At 40.3% G+C, this 23,558-nt stretch overlaps 1 protein-coding gene and 1 long non-coding RNA gene across 2 annotated transcripts in view; one reads left to right on the top strand and one right to left on the bottom strand.

Moving 5' to 3' along the window:
• The window catches only part of Gpc3 (glypican 3), a 367,829-nt gene that overhangs the window by 307,610 nt on the left and 36,661 nt on the right, over positions 1–23,558 (top strand). Inside the window, exon 7 of the mRNA NM_012774.2 lies at positions 11,547–11,706. Within this exon, the coding sequence (NP_036906.2) occupies positions 11,547–11,706 (160 nt within the window). The remainder of the gene's footprint in view (positions 1–11,546; positions 11,707–23,558) is intronic.
• On the bottom strand, positions 977–23,075 carry LOC120099376 (uncharacterized). Its single transcript, XR_005498535.2, has 4 exons — positions 22,925–23,075; positions 16,621–16,729; positions 8,270–8,324; positions 977–3,763 (listed from the first exon to the last, which is right to left on the bottom strand). It is a non-coding gene; the product is annotated as an uncharacterized LOC120099376 (long non-coding RNA).

Below are 23,558 nucleotides of genomic sequence, written 5' to 3'. Positions count from 1 at the left end.
ATTCAGCTGCTAGTTCTGAAAGGTGGGGGGGGGGGGGGTTGTCCACAGTAGTCACCAAAAGCAGAGTTGAAATTCCTTCTCTATTGAAAAATGCCAGAAGTTCCATTTCAAATTCCTTCATCCCCTGGTTGACCTTGCCATTCAAACCCGTTAAAATGCAGAAAGAAAAGAACGATGCCATAAGGCAGTAGTCAATCATTTGGTAGATGCTGAACCTGACTAAGCTTGCCAGGGGCACACGGAAGAGTCCACTGCTTAAGTGTTCTTCTTGGACCAAAGTCCTATAAAACCGTGGTGGTGAATTCTGAAGAGGCCCCCTCTTCATTATCTTTAATGCTATGTTTACCAAGCAAAGTGCTGTCTTTTCTATTTAAAATAATTATCAACTCTCGAAGTTAGCTTTTACTTAAGGAAGCTTGAAAGACGGAAAGAACACTAGTCCTTGGTTCCTTCTCCTTCAGCCTGTAGATATGTATAATGAAGTATGAATTTTGTAATGCGTGTTCCTGTTCCTGCTTCACGTGAGAACCTCGTCCCAGGACTCCATAGGGTCAAAGTTAGAAAGGAGCAGCTCATTTACTTGTCCCAGATACCCCGAGTCATTTATTTTCCGTCAAAATGCTATCATGCTACCTTAATTATCAGAAATATTTTAAAATTTATATTTTTCAGATGGCATGCCAAGGAGAAAAACTAGTTTTTACTTAAAAAAAAAAAGCCCATCTATCTATAAAGCCTGATTTTTTACTTCCTCTTCCAAAGAAGGAAGAATCTTTGATGGGGAAACAAGAGACATCTTGTTAACTCTCTGTGGACCAAAGGCCCACAGGAAGAGTAGTGAAGCCCCATCCTTCTCAGTCACTGAGGTTGTCTCTTCAAACCCAATGCCTGATGACATGGCTGCTGTGGTTCATACATAGAGGCTATTTTTGGAGGCAAGAATTCTCATTTCCCAAAAGTATAACCACAAGATGTCTATTTGGACTGGATCGCATTTATGCCCTCAGACAGTAGGAAATGCTAAGATCATGTCTGTGTACCCTCAGTTCCCTGGGGAAATATGTAATATCTTGGTACACTCTCATCCCAGGACCCTTTGCCTCCTGTCGATGGCCCTCATCTCGCTGGGACAATTCCTTTAAAAATCAAGCAGTGGCATGGAGGTTCACAGAAGTCTTTGAAGCTGGTTTTCCTTCCAGAAAAAAAAATAAAATGATATTTCATCCTTATAGCATTTCGCGGTAGTTTAAAACTGATACTGGGACAAGCATGCTTGTAATCTTTACTGAAAGAGATGTTCTGGGTCAGTGCCCCCGAGAGGAAAGCTTGACTTGCTGGCCTGCCTTTCTGTTATGTTCCTAGGCTTGCTCTGGGATGAGCAGATTGGTGCAGCTTTTCTTATAATTGCAACTCTATGGTGCCTTTAGTTTCTAAAACAGAGGCTTATTCAAGTAAAGCTGAAGACCCTTGAGGGAGTTATGCCACCCATCATTAACAGACTGGCAGACTAACCTAACAGAAAAGTGTTAGGGGTTGGGGATTTAGCTCAGTGGTAGAGCGCTTGCCTAGGAAGCTCAAGGCCCTGGGTTTGGTCCCCAGCTCCGAAAAAAAAAGAAAAAAAAAAGAAAATATTTAAGAAAAGTGTTTGGCTACTGATTGGAAGAGGCTCCTTGGTTGGCTACGGGAGCCTCATGGAGCCATTTAGGCTACTGTGTCCTCTTATGTTAGCTGTCTCGGTTATTTAAGAATATCAGGTGTTTCGTCTCCTCTTGGACTTTACTTCACTTTGCCAGAGATAACAGATCCAGGATCTGGAGATAAGTATGGCATCTGCCTCTTAGTGTCACCCAATAAAGTGAATGGTGGCCGTTAGTCACTCATCCTATCTATGTATCTGGTCTAACTGTTTAGCCTTTGCATCCAAGTCCTTTCTGGGAATGAGCTGCTAGTATATCAGGGCAGTCATAGCAGGAAGAGATAGGGGCTGAAAAACATAAAGTTCAGTGCATACAGTTCTTATTCCAGCTGTTAACCCATTCGTTTATCCATTCCTTTCTATTATTGTCCAGATCTTGTGTTTATTATAAGTTAAGGCTACAGTATTAAGTCCCTCTTTTTGGCACTATTCCAGACCCTAGCTAAGTCTTACAGTAAATACCCTTTCATAAAGTTTTTATTTTGTTTTCAGAGACAGAATCTCACTATCTATACCAGGCTGGCCTCAAACTTGTAATTCTTCTGACTCAACCTCCTGAATACTGGGATTACGGGTAAGCGCCACGATGTCCAGCCTTTTTACAAGCATTTAGGCTAAAAACAGACACGTTGCCTAATATCTCTCCTAATATCTCCAACATACTACTTTTGTAAAATAAAGCTAATGATGCCTCTGCTGATGCCTCTTAGGGTTCTGGAGAGGATCGACTGAGAAGACAGATAAAGAAGTGGTTTTAATTATTAAAATAATGCTACTAGTAATCAGAGAATAGTAAGAGTAAGGGATTCTTGTTCCCCATAGTTAGCTGTACTTAGGCTATAACTGAATCGTAGCTTATACCTAAAACAATTAAGAATTCATTCTGTTCTTTATAAATATGGAGTATTTAATATATAACTAATGTTTTAGTGTGTGAACTGTGTGTCACATACTAAGCTCAGTGCTTTATTCAGTCTGCATAGTTACACAGCATGAGGTGCAAGTAGAGGCATTAGCATGCCTATCTCAGAGATAAGAAACAAAAAGCTTAGAGAAGTCAAATAATTTGTTTACAGTCCTAAGGCTGGTAGGGGATGGTGTCCATATTTGGAGCCAAGTTTTCTGACTCCAGAGTATAAGCCTTTAGCCCCCATGGTATGCCTTCCCTCTAAGAAAGACTAAAGGGCTGTACAGTTTTAAGATACCAACTGAAAACCCTTAATCTGGTCATTTGAAACTCAAATGCTCCAAACTCCAAAACCTTTTGAGTGCCAACCTGAGGCCATGAACACAAAACTACAGCATGATACGTTGTTTCCTGCACAGGAGTAGTAAAAACTCTGTTTGCTCTGTGTATGTAAGGTGAATATGGCAGAGAGATGGATTTTATATTTAAACATGGGTCCCATCCTTAGGATACCTCTTCATGTATTTGCACCCATCTCAACACCCTTGGCCCCAAACATTTCAGTTAACACAAACTCAACCTCTATCTGTAACATGACTGGAAATTTTCAAGAGATAGTAAATGGCTTCCTCAAGAGAAGTCATCTCAAATGGTTTGAATTCCATAGATCCCATCCTCAGCACTTCTTTACCAATCCAGTTTGTCTTGCTATATAGATATTTATTCACTGGAGAGCCTTGTCTTCATACAGTTCCGTGTTTCCTTACCGAGAGGCAGTGGGACCCATGGATGTGAGAAGTGGCAGGAGGAATAGATGTGAAGGCTGAGAGATGGGTGTGGAAGAGTTCCAGCAAGGGGCACCTATTCAAGCACAGCCTGTAGCAGGCAGTCCCCCTGCTTTTCCCTCAACTAAACATCCTTGAGTACTTCTTGGTGCACAGACCTTTCCTTACCTTACTGGGGACATTCAAGTGGGTTTTCTCACACTTGAAAAAAACCAACCCAGATGATTTTCTGGTACCTAGTTGTGCAGCCATAGCGCTTTACTTGACCTTTCTGACAAGGCATATTCAACAAGCCCTTACCTCTGTTGGTGTGGAGGAAGCTGCTGGCCCTTCTCCCTCTGCTTTCTCTTCTTTCTCGAGATCATTATCATTATCCTGCACAGCAGAGTTCACATGTCAGAGAACTTAGTGCCTTGTCGGGAAATACGCTAAGCACAATGTATGTGTTTTCCCATGTTCATCCATCTACCTAATTGAATAACACCTTACTTTGTGGCAAATGCCATACTAGCCTCGGGTAATCAAGGCAGACTGCATCACTTCTTTAGCCTACTATAGATGCAACAGGGAAATATATAACTGCAAATTGAAGAAAATTCTGTGAGAGAAACATCCACAGAAATCGGAAATGTAAATGCTGGTACTTGTATTTTTTATAGACTTAATAGTATTAGCCCCCATTTTTACAGGTAAGAAAGTTGAAGCTCAGCAAGGGCAAGTGACTCATACAGTGTCACACAGGTAGTAAACCGGCTGGGTAGAGATTTAAATCCATGCTGGTTACGTTCCAAAGCTCACACTCTTAACTGCTCTGCAGCATGGCCTCCTTGGTGTGTAAAGTACACATATAGCCATTAATTCTAACCTTGTGCATTTGAGGTTCTGGCTTCATCTCAAAAGTGCAGAGTTTCCAATTGTTTCCAATTACTTGTGGCTGTGGTTTGGTGCATTTGTTCAAAGAAAGTGTGCAGGCAAAGCAGGGGTCACATTCAAGGCCTTATGGGTGAACACAATGTGTAAATCGTACTGGCATTCCAAAAAGTCCAGGATTCGTTGGAGTTACCACATTTGTTTCTCATTAGCTTATGCTACTCAAATTCAAACAGTAAAGCGTATGTTTACATTACTGTGGACATGGAGAGCTGTGCCCCCAAACCATTCCTTGCAGCTAAGCACCCAAACAATTCCAAATCAGTTTTGTGAGCCCAGCTTAATGGCTTTAAAATGTAACCTGGGTTCCCCACCTAAAAAGGCCTAGAAGAAGGTCTGTGAGTAGCCAAAGAGACATCAGCTAGATACCCAAACTATGTACCAAACCCCATACTGACCGTCTCTATTTTGTTGCTTGTCCTTTATTATTTTGTAAATGAAAACTCTTAGCTTTGTAGCAACAGGAATGGTATTATTGATTCCATCCTAACCTGCTAGCCAAAGCTTATCAAAACAAACCCATTCACGATGAGACGGTTTGGTTATGTAAGACACTGGAGATGGAAAGCAAGACAGAGGCATTCGGTATCATTAAGAACGTAGCCTTGGGGTTGGGGATTTAGCTCAGTGGTAGAGCACTTGCCTAGCAAGCGCAAGGCCCTGGGTTCGGTCCCCAGCTCCGAAAAAAAGAAAAGAAAAGAAAAGAAAAGAAAAGAAAAGAAAAGAAAAAGAACGTAGCTTTATTGCCCTGTCTTGTTTTGTTTACTTTTGAAACAGGGGTCTCACTATGAAGCCTTGGCTATCCTGGAACACCCTAAGTACACCATGCAAGCCTCTAAATCACAGAGATCCAATTACGTCTGCTGCTGGGTTGCCTGAATTAGGGCATACACCACACCTAGTTTTATTGCCCTTTCTTTACCTTCTTTACTATTGGGTGGGAACCCAATAGTAAAAGTCTTTGCCATCAAGTTATAGTTAACACTTACCCTCTAAGAAAATGTCATAGAGTAGGAAGTTACCAGAAATCAAGGCAACCAAATTGAAAAGGGGAAGCTGAATGAATCAGTGATAGATATCTTTACCTAACTAGTAATTTAGACTTTTTTTTAACCAAGATTCTTATCATTCACCCAATAACTTAGTCTTATATACATTCTGAGGCTCAGAGTGCTCCCCTGATGAAGAAAATGGGGATGGCAGTCTTCCCTGCCACACAAATTGGAGGACAGCATTCCAAAGGACTTTGTGACTATGTGAGAGAACATGTGCTCAGTCCAGTGTAAAGCTGCTAAGACTCTTGCCCTTACAGTCAGAACAGTAACAAGAGGCACATTGTCTGTACCATATAGACAGATCAAGAGGGGTTTCTCCCATGGGACTCATTGCAGCATATTTGATCCCCGTAAGAACAAGAAGTATATTATTCTGATCTTTGTTCTCTTGTCAACCAAGCATGAAAAGAACGTTGACCAAATTGTGTTGTCCCATGGTGCACTGCCCCTTTGTGGATATGTATTTAAGAATATGAAATCGATATACTCTAGAAAGCCTTTTTTTTTCCTGTACCATGTTTCGAATTTTCTTACATAATTATGTCAGGGTTGTGTTTCCTTTTATTGCATGAACCTGAGGACCTGTTTCTATGCTTACTTTTCAATATTTGCTTTTCTAATCAAACGAAGTCAATCACCTTTGTAGAAGAGGCTTTTCATTCTCCTTAGAAGGGGATTTTTATTAGCTATGAGGGCAAAAGGTCATGATGGCCATACCTCAGGGAAAAGAAAAATGTCATTGTGTTCTACTCTTTTCACAAACTGGTATGAAGAGTAATAACAAGAATTCCAACAAGCAAAATCATGTACATCTTGCTAGCACAATTCAAGTCCAAAGCCAGCTCCACAGAGTTTCTAAGAAGTAGAGTGATACTGAGAAACTTTTATTAGAGTGTGATATAAACCTTAAATCTCGGGCTGGAGAGGTGGCTCAACGGTTGGGAGCACCGACTGCTCTTCCAGAGGTCCTGAGTTCAATTCCCAGCAACCACATGGTAGCTCACAACCATCTGTGATGAGATCTGATGCCCTCTTCTGATGTGTCTGAAGGCAGCTACAATGTACTCATATATAATAAATAAATAAATAAATCTTTAAAAAAAAAACCTTAAATCTCAGTTACTTAGGAAGCTGAGGCAGGAGGATATCTTTGAACTCTTAAATGTGATACCAGCCTGGGAACATTCTAAAACCTGACCCCTCAAACACAAACAACAAAAGTACCTCATCTGGGATTCACTCACATCAAGATTCTGGAAGACAGGTGTATTTAGAAATGCAGATGTGTTTTGTCTTTGAAATGTTAGGAATCCAGCTTAGGATCTCACACCTACCAAACCCTCTAGAACTCACTGAGCTACATCCCCAGCCCAGGGAGCCTCATTTCCAACTAGCAACTTAGATGACTTTTATAGAAGTTTTATTCTCACTCCCATGGTTGTCTACAGACTTACTCTTTAACCTAGCAATTCTACTAAAAGAAATGATCGAAAATGTGAAGTAAGATGAATACACTTGATGAGAATAACTCTGTGTAGAAAGTCAGACACAGCCATAATGCAAACATTTCATGCTGAAAAACTGTTAAGGGAATTTAGATAAATTCCTGAATTGCTGTATGTTTTTACCACAGTTCAAATACTACAGTTTTCTTATTTATGCCTTATAAAACGTCTCTGAGGCAAACACTGTTTCTCACATTTTGTTTAAGGGAGATTAAGCAGCTTATCTGAAAATAAAATGCTTAATTGCTGAGAAAACCAGGATTACAATCCAAGTATGCAAGATTGGAAAATTCAAGATTTACTATATAAAAGTCATCAATTTAAAGCCTTAGTTTAAAAAAAAACCCACAAAAAGTACAGAGTTTTACACACAAAGGGCTTCTCCCTTGTTACTCTTTCTTTTTACTTCTCCATTTATATGTTGTATTAACCAGCTTTCTGTTGCTATGACAAAAATTCCTGAGCTAGTTAACTAGTAAGGATGAAGCGGGTTTTTTCCTCTCATGGTTTCACAGGTTCCAGTCCATGGTCAATTGCTTTTGGGCTTGTGGAGAAGCAGAATATCGTGGCAATGAGTACATTGTACTGGAGCTGCCTCATCGACTTCACCGAAGCCAGTTAGGAGGTTAAGGACAGGCTGAGAGCCCGATGTCCTCTTCAAAGGCACGAGCCCAGTGATCTAACTTCTTTCCACTTGTCCCCACCCCCTTCCTTAAGGTTCTGTCCTCTCCCAATAAGGCCATTTTTCTGGAGACTAAACCTTTATTATATGAACATGTGGGGGATATTTAAGAATCAAACTCTGTGATACATGGCAGAGTCCTAGACTGAAGCAAGAAGATTATGAGATCAAGGCCAACCTGGACTATGTAGTAAGATTCTGTCTTACAAGGCAAAGGAAAAAAGATAGATGAAAAGCATAACATGGTACTTTACACATTAAAAAAATTGTAAAATAAAATCAAGACTTAGATATGGTGGTGTCTCAGCACTCCAGAGATGGAGGTAGGAGAATCCCAAATTGGAGGCCAAATCTGGGATACATAGCAAGACCTTATGTCAAATCCAACGCATAAGTATATATATTTACAATATGCTTAGCCAACGGTAACAGTAGCTCAAACAGCTCAACAAAGGGTAGCAGCTATAGAAAATGCTGGGCTGTGAATGGTCTTTTCCATTCTGCATATGTGAATCCATGTGTAGCAGATGCTTCAGGTTTAGAGCTTGGCTGTGTGGACAGTGGATGAAACAGTCAGATTTGTGTTTTACTAATATTTGACATTGCTAATCACGATTCTGAGCCAAGGGCTTATTTTTAAAAGCTGACAGGATACTATCTTGTGCAAATGACAAACAGTTCATCAACAACACTAAGCTCGTTGTGTTACCTGTGCTTATGTACTGGTCTCTCCCAATCTTCTTTTTATAGAGTAAATGTTAAATCTGAAAGACATTATAAGTAGTGAGAGAACAAAAGGGCCATATTGTGAAATAGAATTATCTGATTGGATTTCTGAGCTAAAATCAAAGCTGCACTAAATCCACATCCATTTATTGGCAATTCTTTCCCAGACCCATTGTCTTTCTTTCAACACTCTTCTTCATTCTCTTTCAAAACAATAATTCTCCTGGTTTGAATTTGTTTTGTTAGTGTGTGAGGACTGGACTCCGTGGTGGCTGTCCATGTGAAATTACTAGGAAACCTGTCATAATCTCCTTTGCATGCTGGATTTCCCTCCAAAATGAACATAATTTAAGACCTACAGTGCTACCTCCTTGGGAAAATTTTAAGGCCTTGTTTTCAAGTCTCACCTTACTTTAACAGAGCTATCCAATAATACTGGAAACATTTATGAAGGGTCAGAAATGGCCTCTTAAATAAGCTACTGGTCTTAGCCAGGGTCAGCCAAAACAGTTTCAGCTGGGCTGAAGAAATGGCTCATTTGGTAAGAGCAATCGCTACTCTTTCAGAGGACCCAAATCTAGTTCTCAACACCAACACAATGACCCACAATCACTATAACTCCAATTCTAGGATTTTAGAAACCATCTATTGGCATCTGCAGGCACCAAGCATACACATGACACACATACACACTCGTGCGTATACATAAAATAAAAATCGTTTTTTAAAGGGGGTTTTTTGCTACCCATTTCTAAGTTCTTCTACAATTAATCCTGGCTTTGAGGCTTTTTCCTTTTCTATCTGGTTATAGAAGTGGCTTTAAAGGTCTACCATGCCACTTCATTTTGCTTCCATTCAGTAGCACATTTATTGAGTGTCTACTGTATGCCAGATAGTTCCTTAATATACATATTATATTTCTTATATTACATATAGAAAGTGACATTTAAGGGGGTAGAGATAAAAGAAACACTCACAGGAGATGGAGGTGGAGAATTATAATGATCATCTGCCAAGAAACCTTTATTAAGGGCACTTGAACTTGGATTGAAGCTCTGGAAGCCTTTCCATAGACAGAAATGAACAACAGTTCATACTGTGTTCAGTTAATGTTTACTGAAGGTATTAATAAAAAGCTCAAATGTCAGATGTGCTTAAAAATAGCAAGTTCACAAATATATACTTAAACACAAAATCTGGGGGCTGGGGATTTAGCTCAGTGGTAGAGCGCTTACCTAGGAAGCGCAAGGCCCTGGGTTCGGTCCCCAGCTCAAAAAAAAAAAAAAAAAAAAACACAAAATCTCCTCATGTAAAAAAATTCTAATCTAAACAGTCCGTGTTATACACAAAGGATGCATTCTTGAAAATTAACACAAAAGGCTTATGTCAAAGCAATGTTCCCATATGAAATAATGGTTAAGGATAGATTTGAAGTTTTAGTTAAACCATAGTGATGTTTGTTCTAGCATGGACTCACCATTCTCAAGGAATGATCTATGGACTCTAAAAGTCCCTGAACTCCAGAGGGCCACAAGATTAAAACTACTTTCACAACAATACTAAAACTTTATTTGTTGTTTTTACTGTGTTGCTATTTGCCAAAGCACTGACTAGGGAAACTGTTGGTACCACTGTATAAATAAAAGTATTGACACTAAAATTCAGTTGTCACCATAGTCATCATTACATATGTTTTCAGGAAAAGAAGTGGCAGTCACCTAAGAATACTGTTGCTGAAGCTGTGGAAATTACTGAATTTATGAAACCTCAACCCTTAAGTGCAATTTCTTATTAGTTTGGGCTAAGAACTGACAGTGCACAAAGTTGTTATGGCTCAGCTATACGTCAGTGTGCATCCCAAGGAAACTCTTGGGAGATTAGTGATGTGAACTAAAGTTAGCCCCCTTTCATCATTTGTGATTTTGGATTCCATAATAGTTTGGGTTATGAAATGGGAAGTACACAAAGTCTGCTTCAACTCTACACCAATGCGCGTGTCAAGGAACTCTGTTTGTACATCATTCTCTTGAAAAAGAGCAAAGAGAGGCTATCAGCATGAGGAAAATAACTACTCATATTTATTGCTAACAATAAAACTCTAGCTTTCAGGAGAAGACTAAGAGTTGGCAAGAGCATGAGGCAGCTGGCCACACTTTATCCACAGTCCCAAAGCACAAATGGGACTTCTTTTTATTCAGTCTGAGACTCCAACCTTGGGAGGGTAGCATTCACAGGTAGGGTAGATCTTTCCACCTCTACTAACCTAATCTAGAACATCCTTCACAGGCATGTCCAGAGACTTTCCTCCATGTTTATTCTAAGTCTTGCCTAATTGCCAATCAAGAAAAAATCATCAGTAGCTCTCACTGAAGAACAAGGAGGGGTGGGACCTAGAGGACCAAAAATGGCTGATGAGACAGCAATTGGAGCAGGAATTGAGGATAATGGCACAAAGCCCTGGAGACAGAGATAACGAGGAAAATAAAACGGACCCTCATTCACTGCCAGTATGGGTCTGTCAGCGGAGAGACATTAGGATGAAAGGAATTCCATAAAACTAAGCCACATGACTAAAACACTATGCCCCAAAGATCAAAAGAAGCATGTCCCTTAATAAGTATATCAGCTATGATAAAGCAGAATGATTTAAAAGCACCTTACTTACTGAAACTGCAGAAGGGAGAACTGTTTACAGTTTTTTTCAACTGGTCAAAATATGGGATGTGACAATTGTAAGTCTGTGTTTATTCCATTAGAAAAAGGTGTTGTTTGCCCATAATGAAGGTAAATGCCATTCTAGTACACTTTCATAGGAAACGTTTTCCTGATCTTGGTGTCCAAATAGACTATACATATGCTTAGCCTGTCAAGGAACTTAGATACAGTGTTATCGAAATGTAAACTGTGATATATACTCGGACTTCGGTGCGGTTTACAGCAGTATAGGGAATCATGACAAATGCTGTGAAATTGTCCAGAAGTATGAAGCTCTAAAATATATAAGCAATTTGCACATAGTTAAATCTGAAGATGGTTTTTAATGGAGTCTTGCTAGGTTACCCAAACTCGTGTTGAACTCTGAACCCAAGCCATTTTCTTGCTTTAACCTCCCTCATAGCTAGAGCTACTCGTGCATGCTCCTATGTACTAGCCACGGAACACAGTTGTTAGAAGATGTATACTTCATGGTGACACATTCTTCTCACCCTACCAGAAAAACAATTATGGAGACTTTCTATAGACCTGTTATTCTCTTTCAGCTCCTGAGAACCATGTCTGTGCCCAAGGGTAAAGTTGTGGATAAAAGCCTGGATGAGGAAGGACTTGAGAGTGGAGACTGTGGTGATGATGAGGATGAGTGCATCGGGAGCTCTGGTGACGGCATGATGAAAGTGAAGAACCAACTGCGCTTCCTTGCAGGTAACTGACTGAAAAGCTGGCGCTCTCAGAGCCTAAAAGCTCAACTGCTGTCTAGACCACTGCTAAAAATCACTGCAGCACACAAGGCCCTGAACTCTTCTAGGACAGTTGATACTCTTAAAAGGTGAAGCTTTCAGGTAGATTTCCCACACCAACCCCCCCCCCATCTGTGACTGATGCTGGGGAGACCAGAAAGGCATTGTCCTGTTTTTCATTGTCCAAAAGTCAATTGAGATGATTGCTAGGTTCTGTTTTCCCATTGGAGCCGTCCTTAAGCCTTCTCGGTTATGCAAAGAAATTGCTGTCTTGGGGATCTTGTGCAAACCTACAATGAATCTTAGGGTTGTAGTGGGGTACAGTGCTTGCATCTCCTGTGTGAGGTACTAGGCTTAATCCCCAACACCACACAAAAGGAAGCAGACCAACAATTAAATAACTGTAAAGGAAGATCTTTCCTTCTTCAAACAATATGTCCATTTCCTTTTCTCAAAGCAGTCTGATACAGCAGCGACATACACTCTATGACATATTGCTGTGCTGCTCCGTACAGACACTAGCAATAGAAAGGAGAAGTACCAGAGAAGCCGGAGTCAATAAGGAAATGCAAAAGCAGCAGCAGCAATAGCAGCGACAAATCTCCTCATATTTGTTGTCTCAGAGATTCTAAGTCCCTTCATACTGACATTCATTCTTGCATTATAAATCCTTCCTAATAAAGCTAGGCTCAGAGAAGGATTGAGATTTCTCTACATGGGATAGAGTTTCACTACCAAGCCTTTTCCTCCTCAGCACGTTGCTTCTGTTTGAAAGCTATTGTCCCCGGCCTCCTGTTTCTCTGATAGCCTCATTCCCTTGACTGACTGCTATCTCTCCTGATCTGGACCTGAAAGCTGGTTGCCAGCCAGAGGTCTCACTTTAAGCCTCTTCTTCCATTTTCTCTAGAGAGAACACACACATTGTATCCACTCTCCCTCTTTAAATGTTTTCTTGGAATCAGTTCTTTTTCATTAAAATCTTCCCTCTTAACAAAATTTTATGTGCACTGTAAGCATTATTAATTAGGTTCAATTTGGTCAAGAGCAGATGTCCAGCATTTTCCAGCTTGCATGCCGAAAGCACTCTGCCCATTCAACAGCGCCGCTTCATTTTCCCAGACACTCCCCAGCGCTGGATAATGGTATTTTCCTTTGAGGCCTCTGAGTTTTGCTGCTTCATAACTCGTATAAAGCAGAATTGTACACTGAATGCTCTTCTCTCATTCTCTTAATATAATGTCCTCAAGCTCCTTTCATGGGTAGGGCATGGTGACATGGCTCCTCCATTTCTTGGATTGTATTTTGCTTTTTGAGTCAATATCGGATAACTGCATATTTAATATGTACCGGAGAATGACCTTGAACTGCTGATTCTCCTGCCTGCAACACCCTTAATGCAGGCATGCTCCACCACACACACACACACACACACACACACACACACACACACACTTGTATTTTTTATCCAACTTCCTTTTGTAGATATTTAGGTTGTTTCGTCTTCTTTTGTTTGTTTTGCTACTGTAGAGATGACATAAAATCACTACAATCAGCATCAATTTTTCTTCTAAGTTACCAGGCCACACCTCCATTCAGTCACTAATGTTTTATATCTGATTTTCTCACCATTTTCCCTGATTTGAAGTGTCAGAAATCAAATGTCTGAAATGACTATCTCTAACTGGTTCTCCTTTGATAAGTTCTCTTTTCCTAATGCTGCCACTCTTTTCTTGGTCACTGGGACTTAAAGTAAAGTCGTCTTTGGTTCTTTTTTCTTCCTTGTTTCTTATATGCAGTTGCTCACCAAATCCATGCTAATTGTTTGTCTTTTTTTTCTGTTTCTGTCACTGCTTTCTCTCATTCCTTCCTCCCATCCTCCTGCATAGGATACTGCAGTCAAATCCTAAGTAGTGTCCAGGATTCCAGGCTAAGGCAGAAGTATTTTTATTGTGAGCCTTAGGTGTACAAATTAGCAAACACAGAATTACAGACCCAGACAGCGGCTTCCAACAATTCATCATGCACAGATGACATGTTAATCTTTCTGAAGCATCTTATATACTCTCCCTGCTCAGGTGCCTTCGTCCTGTCCCCATTGCTTTGAAGATAATGCTCTGATCTTCCACAGAATTCGGAGAGACTTGTAGTCTAGCCCTAACTAACCTTCTGGCCATATTTCCTACCATTAGCCACATATACACCTTTTACTTCGGCTTTAAAAGCTGTATTTATGCCCCATGAACCCCATAAACATGCTATACTGGTTTCTATCTTCATACCAGTGTCCATGTTTATGTCTATAAAGATAAGCCTCTTTTCTTCCTTCTTAAATCATACCTGACCCCCACAGTACATTTCACATAAGATTCAGGGACAAGAAAGTTAGGTTTTGCTACAGAGTGAGCATATATTTGACTTCTTCCTACATGTTAGTACGACTTAGAAAAGATTTCCTTAAGTCTTATCACTTCCTTTCTAATACTCCACTCATTAAATGAGGATCATACCCTAAGATCATGGGTCTATTGCAGGAACATATCGAGGGAACAGTTGACAATACCGACTACAAGGTGCTCCATAATAGTTAGCTTCCCTCTTAAAGTTTTTAAAAAAAAAACAATGGTTATATGGAATGTAATTATTCGAATTATTGAAAGAAACTCTGCTTTCAAGATACACTCTAGAGTGATTTCCTAGTTCCATGGCGGCAGATTCAGGATCGACATCTAGGCAGTCTGGTTTCAGAGGCTAGTACTCTCAAACAAGTCTACTCGACTGTTTTCTTTGCTCCTCAGTACAACCATGAAAATATTAAAAAGGAGTTTTGTATTATGCTATAAATTAAACATACTTGTCTGAAAGCCCCAAATCCAAAATACTGTAAAATTCAAACCACCTGAGAGCCAACAGGATGCTCAAATTGTGTCAAATGTTTAGAGTTGTTCAATTAGTATATGCCACATAAATATACAATAATCTGGAAAAAAAAGTCAAAACCTGAAGCACTTTGGGTCTTAACCTACCAACCTGTATTTAGCAACTCTTGTGACCATATAAATTATAAAGATTTTCCAGACGACTCACCGAAATGTTAACTAGTGGCAGCGTTGGTCCTCAGCTCAGAGCAGGATTTCCTACCTGAAAGCCTTGTCCCTGTCCATTTTAAAAAATGTTCTATAGTGACCTAATTTTCGTAGGCAGTGCTTGGTAGGGATCCTTGTCAAGGACGTTGTCAAATGTACTTAGATGGCATCCTTGGCTTTCCCATTGTTTACATGCACATTGATCCTCTCAAAGAACTCTAGTCAGTTGGTAGGGTATGGTTAACCTTAAGGGCTTTGCAAACTGGAAAACACTATGCAGAAGGTAGTTAATTTAATTTACAGGGAAAATGGTGCCCTGCCTCTAAAGTAGTACATGTGCCTACCCTGATCAGTGATTCTACCAGCCTGTGGTTCCTTGGGTCTCCTTTAAAACACTTCTTGTGGAGAAGAACTCATTGCCAATCTGTCACGCTCATGGCACAATAGCTATTTGGAACAACAGGCTATACACATTGGTTAGCTGTTATATAATTTCACCCAAAGTCTGGGTGGATGCCATGTGGTCCTGGTGATTCATCTTCATCCATTTACTTAGTCAACTTGACTTGGAACATGATGTGCATTTACCATTTCATTTAGTACTGCAAATTGCCTCCTCCAGAAGGCAACTTGGGAATAAAGAGCATGGCTTAGAGTCTGTTCAGTTCTCCTGTGTCTTCCTTTTGTCCCTGAACAGATCTTTTACATCATAACCAGTGAGGGATCCTATTGGCTGGATTTCCTGGCTTGCTTCTTCTTTTCTCTTGATATACTGCATGGAATACAGTTCTATTCTTGGGCTTTGTTCCTAACTCTCATGTGTCCTAATGAAAGTCCCTTTCAGTGTTTAGGAGTCAATTTCTCCATCTGTAACAGAAAGACAATGCCTAAACAATTCTTACAGACGTATCTACTGCCAACAATCTGTGATCATTTCTTTGGCTGTGGTTCCTGCCAAGACTCTTACAAGAGTCTTTGGGGGATACCTTTTTATGTATTTCCACCTAACTAGCAGGTTCTCTGTTCTCTTCTGTGATATATTTCCCCTATTTTAAGCACTCTGACATTTCCAATCAGGAAACTCAGCCTTCTTACAAAGAATTGCCTACACCTAGCCATCAGCACACTCATACACCAAGAACTTTTTATGTGTGTTCAAGCTTTCTGGCATACATTCACTTTTTTTTTTTTTCGGAGCTGGGGTCTGAACCCAGGGCCTTGCGCTTGCTAGGCAAGCGCTCTACCACTGAGCTAAATCCCCAACCCCATATATTCACTTTTAAAACTCATCCTAAATTTTGTTAAATGCTCCTCATTTTAATGTTCCTGCCTCCATCCTTTCCTTTTTTTATTCCATCTTTTTGCCTTTGTGTTTTGCAGATTTTATTTTGTTCAGGAATGGGCTTGTTAGTGATGATTTGATGGTTTATTTGGTTTCTGGGGTTGAGACAAAGTTTTACAGCATACCCCAGGGTAGCCTTGAATTGCTCCAAATTCTCCTACTTCAGCGGCCATTGTAGATATGGGCCACCAAGCCCAATCAGCCGCAATTCTTATTTCTAAATTAAATTAGCAATTTTCAGGGTTTCTACTCTTCTGATTGTTGCCTTAATTTTTCGGGTGAGATGGCTGTAAAGCAATACGTCGACCACAGTTACATCTTTCCCCATGGCTTTCCCCATGGCTTGCCAAGAGTAGTATGTATTCCTCTCGATGAGTATCTTAGCCCATTTATGCTGCTGTTAACAAATACTTTAGCCTGGATGATTTATAAAGAACAGCAATTAATTTCTCACAGTTCTGGCAGCTAGGAAGTATAACATCAAAGTGTCAGCATCTGCCATCTGCCAGAGGCCTTCTCGATGCTTTCCTAGATGGTGGAAGGTGCAAATGCTGATCCGTCACCTGGTAGAAGAGATGGAAGGGGAAAATGAGCAAGTTTACTATTCTCCCTCCAGTCCTGTTGTAAGGGACTAATCTGCAGCATGGGAGCAGAGCTCACACATCCCTATCAGCTGCCCACTCCCACGACCACAGTACAGTTGTATGGGGAATTGAGTTTCAGGGTGAATTTTGGGGGGCATGTGAACTTTCAAATCACACCACTCATGTACTTCCTCTTTCCTCTCCTGATTCCACATCTGAGAATGGGGGTAACATTAGGTCTTATTATAGAGCATTGTGGACATTTAAAACAAACAATACATGTAAAACATAGAGCTCAGTGTCCAGTACTCCAACTCTCAAAACCAGATGCCTGCTTGGGTGCTGTTCTTTTGTTTCTGTGGATGCTGATAGGAACTCAAAGAGCCTATGGATGTAAATCAGCACTGTCTTAGTAATAAATACTGTAGTAATCAATACATAGCATCCTATCATTTGGGAGGCGGAGACACGATCAGAAATTCAAGGTTATTTTCTACTATACAGGCTACACAGCAAGTTGGAGACGAGCCTGGGCCATATGAGAACTTGTCTCGAAATTCAGAACTGGCTTCTTGTTTGTCTATTTATTCAAAACACATGACAGACCACTTAAATCAAGCAACTAGCCTGTAGCTATATACACTGACTTCTTCCTAGTCAACTTGATTTCAAAGCTTTAACCAGTATTAATACCAATTCAGTATTTTGTCTTCACAGATATTTCTTCTAAAAATGCTTGCTCTAAAGAACTTCCAGTCTCTTGGCTATACAAGCAGGGACTGCAAATGAAACCTGTTCTTTGCTCATTAGCTACACGAGTCTCAAGATGAAACCTAGGCCTATGCAGGTTCCTTTTACCATTCTTCTCTCTGGGGTTAGGTAGTGACTGATCTTGTTAGCCTACCTCCTCCTAGAAGTCTTGTAGAAGTGGCTACAGGATTTCTCAACAGTAGAACCAATAGTTCTGTGTCAGATATTCTTTCTCTGCAGTTAGTTTATATTTGAAAGGTAAAATGACAACTTTAAATAAATATTGATTAGGAACTATTTTAAAGCCACTTACTTTTATTTTTACTTCTATTTTTTCTTAAGATAAGGACTCATGTACCTCTGGTTGGTCTTCAACTTACTAGGCAACCTAGAATTGCACTGAATTTCTGATTTTTCTATACCTACTTCCCAAATCATAAGATCACAGGCATGTGCCACCACACTCGGTCTCTTTTCCATGCATTTTGTTTAATGGTCAAGTACAACCAACAAGCTTGTGGCATAATAAAGGGATGGGCATTTCAATTATGTATTCTTCTAAACTGTCAAGTCAAATCCTCACAAATCGGAGCTGCTAAGCACTGTGTATTAAGAAATTCATTGATGGGTTGGACTTGTGAAAGGAATAAAACCAGCGAAGGAAATTTATGATAGGCCTTTTATCCCAGGTGACATCTGCAGACAGAGAGCTTTTGGAGGACCGAATGGCGGGGGCTGTTGTTGTAATGGGTGACGTGTTGAGTCCAGTGCTGTGCTCAAAATACATTAGAAGCACTAATATAATCTATCTACATTTGCCAGTTGGCAACAAATTCAGTCAAACACTACAGTAGTTTCCCAAAATGAATTCCAAAGTGTGAGCAACCTTTGACACTTAAGTTACATGTTGCTTCTAGCTAAGTAATCCATGTTTGGAACTCTTAGGCAAGATCTTGTATTTAAGAGGATTTGAATACATGGTTTCAATGCAAAAGGAGTCAATCTTTCTACTAGGAAGTGGGTCTTATCTAATGAGAATGGGGACATTCTCAATACATAGGGCATTGAAGCTTCAAACATTAAAAACGTCATGTAGTCCAGAGTCAAGGAAAATGGACCTGCTATTTCCCAATGTGGTAACTTTTAGACAGCATCCCTTAGCTCCACAAAACTTCAGTTTCTGCCTTTGTGAGAGTGCTGATCACATGCCTGCCCAGCATGTGATGGTGGATAGAAACTTTTATAAAATGATAAAGCAGAGTGTCCATTTTAACTAATCTATCATTTAGTATACTATTGGGTTCTAAATAACTTTTATTTCCAAAAGCCTCCAACTAAAATGAAAAAGGTCCAAATGTTCTGTCCAATAATGTCCATCATACATGTATCCTCTCCTCCATTCCTAAAAAGGGGGCATTCAGTTACTCTTTAACTTGTTTTGAACCCAGGGTGGTCTAACATAAGAAAGTATTTGAACAATGACAGCTATGTCTGCTGAGTTGTGCAAATACCCACAGAGTGGAAACAGTAGTAAGTGCCTACATCTTGAAGAAATCACAGCTAATTCTAGTTTGTTTTCTTTGGTGGGAGTAGGGCAGTAAGGGCAGGGGTGGACAGCTTGTTGGGGAGGGTCAAGAAAGGGCCCTTGATGCTTTCTATTATACCTCGTTCTTAGCTATAAGCAGCCTGCTTTCATGTCTAGGTCTTTGCTTTTAGGGAGTTAATACCTTGGGGAAGCTGAAGGGAGCAAAGCTCACTGTAATAACACTCTTCCCACACACAGACCAGGTGCTTCTTGCTAATAGATTGACAAGACAGCCAATCTCAACTCTCCCTAAGAGCTTTGTACAGCTTCTCCGGCTTACAACGAAGGACTTAGATGTGAGCTTTAGCAGTGATATTACCTGACAATTGAGACATATACCAAGAAAGGAGCCTTTCAAATGTCTTAGTATTGACTAGGGAGTTACCAAAGCTAAGCTGATGATAGATGGGAAGAAGAAAAGTCGAAATCTTTTTATAAAGTCACCAGAGTTTGTCGTATTTTCAGGAGCTTGTTATTTGGGATGAGATTATTCTGACATTTGATTTTCCAGGTCTCTATTGTGATATTGTGCCATAGGACCCTTGGGTTATGATGCCTTTATATCCAGGGAAATTGTGGGTGCTTGCTTGGTTGTTTTTTGTGGTTTTGTTTTCTTTTAGTTGGTTGGTTCATTGGTTTCTTGTTTGCTTTGTTTTTTTAAGACAGTCTTTCTCTGTGTATCAGCCCTGGCTGTCCTTGGAACTCTGTAGACAAGGCTGGTCTTGAACTCAGAGATCTGCCTGCCTCTGCCTCTTGAATGCTAAAATTAAAGATGTGGGCCACCATAGACCAACATCAAGGATATTTATTTATTTATTTTTACATTTTTTATTGGATATTTTCTTTATCTACATTTCAAATATTATCCTCCTTCCTGGTTTCCCCTCCAAAACCCCCATCCCATATTCCCACCCCCTGCCTCCATGATGGTGTTCCCCCTGTGAACAACTTAAAATTATTACATTTTGTAATCATATTTCAACTAAAAATGTTAATTATAAATTTGGCTACCTGGGTTGTAATTGTTTTCCTCTGGAGGTGGGAAACAATGCTGACCAACTCAGTGACAGCCTCAACTAAACTTTGTAAGTTTAGATAGAAAGGAAGGGGACAGCCAGCGACAGTCCTCAGCTTATAGATAAATACAGGAAGAACCAGGTAGAAAGTGACAATGTCGAAGCTTCTATCTGTGCTGGCAAGCAGAAGGAAAGAGATTCCTGTGGGCTAATATCCTTGAGGGATCTGGGACAATGAATTGGAGTGCATCAATTGTAATGCTCCCACATTCTGGAAAAGATAGCAGAAAGAAAGATGTGCATTTCTACTTAAATCAATGCTAATGTTTAAAAAAAGATGGTGATCTGATAACGTGATCTTTGAGTTTTTCTCAATTTAGATTTTTTCTTATTTTATGGACTTTTTGTTTGGTTTGTTGTGATGGTGGTGGTCATTTTTGTCTTGTTTTGTTTTGTTTGTTTTGAGACACAGTTATATACTGTAGCCTAGACTCACCTCAAACCCATGACGATCCTCTGTGCCTCAGCCTTTCAAGGGCTGTGCTGACAAACGTGAACCACCATGTCAGCTTTTTTTAAATTCATAGTTCTGATAATTTCCAAATATACTGATTTTTATCTTTTTATTTTTTAAAGAAATCCTAATGTACATGGCTGATTTTAAGCCTGTAAGGTAAGAACGGGAGTGTTAGCATAGACTCTCTTCATTTGTAACTTGTGGGTGGACTTAAGCAGTGATATAATTACCAAGTACATGAAAACAGAGTGGAGGTTGCCCTACAAATGCGTGTATCTGCAGGCAGCCTGTGTGTGAGAGCAGGGGGAAATCTCATTAGCACCTTCAGGATGGCTTTCCGAGTAAAGTGATTTGCTCAAGTACCCATGAGCTCCTGGGAGAGTTTCAAGCATGTCTTTTTCATCCTATATCTACACTTTTTATCCTGAAGGTGCTAATGAGATTTCCTCCTGCTCACAGACTATCCCAGACACCAGAATTTGGAGGAAAGCCTCTACTCGACTTTTATTTACTTGGTAATTATATTGCTGATCAAGTCCATCAATGAGCTACAAATTAGGAAAGTCTGTTTATGCTCAGTCCTCTGCCCCCATTTTTACCTTAAGGACTCAGCTGTTAGTCACGAAGCTTCCCACCCCCAACGCCCACATCTGCTTAGTAGGTTTCATTTAATAAACATTTCAGGCCAGAGGCAGACAGCTCACTGGTAGAATGCTTACCTACCATGTGGGAAGTCCTGGGTTTTATCCCCAGTATCACAAAGTGACTGGTTATTTTAATTATCCATGTGCAGCGCTGCGCTGGTATGATTTTTTTTTTTACAGGACTGGGGAATTCACGCTTGATAAGTAAGCACCTTGCCACTGAGCCACATCCCAAACCCCACATGCAATATTTAGTTTTCACATTTCCTTGCTTTCACCCCATATTTGTCAGGGTAGCAAAGTGTTCCCACTCTCACTGTCTTATGAACTGACTCCTCCTTCCAAGACTGCTCTAGCTTCCTAGAACTGGACCTGTAAGGCCTGGGAGAAGAGATCACTGTACTCCACATAGGTGTAGGGGACTCGGTCAAGTAGGCAAGTCAGGACAGGCACTAAGTGAGCAACTATGAGGAAAGAGCATCAAGAGAAGGGTGTGAAGTACAAGGAAGAATTTGAGCAGTGACAACGGGAAGACAGTGGAATTAAGTATCAGTGTTCAGTCTACACAAGATGAGGACTGGGGACATGTGGACGTCATCCACGGTTTAGCAGTCAGACACGTGGAAGATGATGAGTGTAGAACCAGAGGCGACGCATGGAATTTATAAGGAGTAATACTTTGACTGATGAACTCTCCTACCCTCTCAGCAATTCCTCGGTGGAAGGAATGACTTGCAGTAGGAAACAATCAGCTCTTGACTATAGGGGAGTGAGTGTAGTATTCATTAAACAAAATGTATTTGGAAGATTAGTCTAATGGGTATAAAGTGAGTGTGGATTAATACCTCTGTCAAATCTCCATTTCCAAGACATTGAAAAGCTCTGAGGTGGCATGGCTATATGTAAGTAGAGGAAAAGCAAATGATGGTAGAACAAAATGGCTTTTCAACCTAGAGGGAGGAAAGAATAGAGAACAGAATCCCTGCTTATTTGTATTTGAGCACGTGTCACCAATTACAATTTTCTGTAACTATTTTTCTAAGCAAATGGCTCCTTAAGAACGGCACAGATTTTACCAGAAAATCATGTCGGCATCTTCTGTCACTCGCAGCCTATGGAATTGCTTTCTTCTATGAGATCTTATAGATCTTACTTCTTCCTCATTATCTACACTCTTGTGGCCTTCTTGCCCTTGTGTTAGAAGACAGACTTGGAATAGAGCCCCTCCACCCCAGCCTCAGGCAATTAGCCTAAATGGCTGAACTATCAAGATCTAGATTATCTGGTTCACACTCATTTCCTACACTGCCCGCTCCAATCTGCTTTCGGTCCCAGAGAATAAAGTAGTGTATCTCAAGCAATCTATGATCCAGAACTCCCTCTACCAAAGCAATCATGGACCAATACTTTTGTAGAATATAATAAAGATACATTACTAGAAAAAGGAAATACCAAAAGGTCCGCCAAAGATAAACCACAATTTTTAATTAAGAGATTCAACAGACCAAAGTATCTGTCGAGATGCTATAAAAGTTTAAGTGCTGACTTTCAGTTTCTGTTATCTTCTTACAGATCAGCAATAAAGAGCAGAGTAGCGGGGTGCATTTTGAGCAGGGAAAAGAAGCTTGTCCATGTGTATGTCTGCTTGCCATCCCTCCTTACCTTGGTGGGATCTACTCAAAAGCAGTCTGAATAGGATGAGACCGTGGTCTGCTTGAATTGTGCGACACGTATCATACAAGCCAATTGTTAGGACTTCAGAATTTCTGTGAGCCGGTTAGATACATCTCTCATCAATAGAGAGTAAATGTTATAAATCTGTAATAAAATAAATTCTAGTCAAAGAAGGATGATTCTCCAAAGTCATCCTATGCTAATTACACTGTCCCATTGTCTAACTATGTCTGTTGTGTGTGTAAGGCAGAAATCCTGTATGCTTTGCCCAAGTGACAGCACATTCGCAGCTTGATGGTGACCGTGACAGCAGTAGTTACTCCTTTAGAAATCAACAAACACAGTAAGGCAGGGCTTGAGTTACTGTTGTGTTGATTGCCTAGAATTTAGCTGTAAGGGAGTGATGGGGGAAATGTGAGTGGTCTAACCTGCACTTCTTTTTTTTTTTAATTTATTTAATACTTAATAATAATTCTTTGGTTTCCGGGCAAACATCCCCCTCCCCCCTCCCCTTCCTTATGGGTGTTCCCCTCCCAACCCTCCCCCCATTGCCACCCTCCCCCCAACAGTCTAGTTCACTGGGGGTTCAGTCTTAGCAGGACCCAGGGCTTCCCCTTCCACT

The sequence above is a fragment of the Rattus norvegicus genome, chromosome X, assembly GCF_036323735.1.
Source record: "Rattus norvegicus strain BN/NHsdMcwi chromosome X, GRCr8, whole genome shotgun sequence".
Taxonomy (NCBI): domain Eukaryota; kingdom Metazoa; phylum Chordata; class Mammalia; order Rodentia; family Muridae; genus Rattus; species Rattus norvegicus.
The sequence above is the reverse complement of the archived record's forward strand: the minus strand, read 5'-3'. Positions and strand labels throughout refer to the sequence as shown.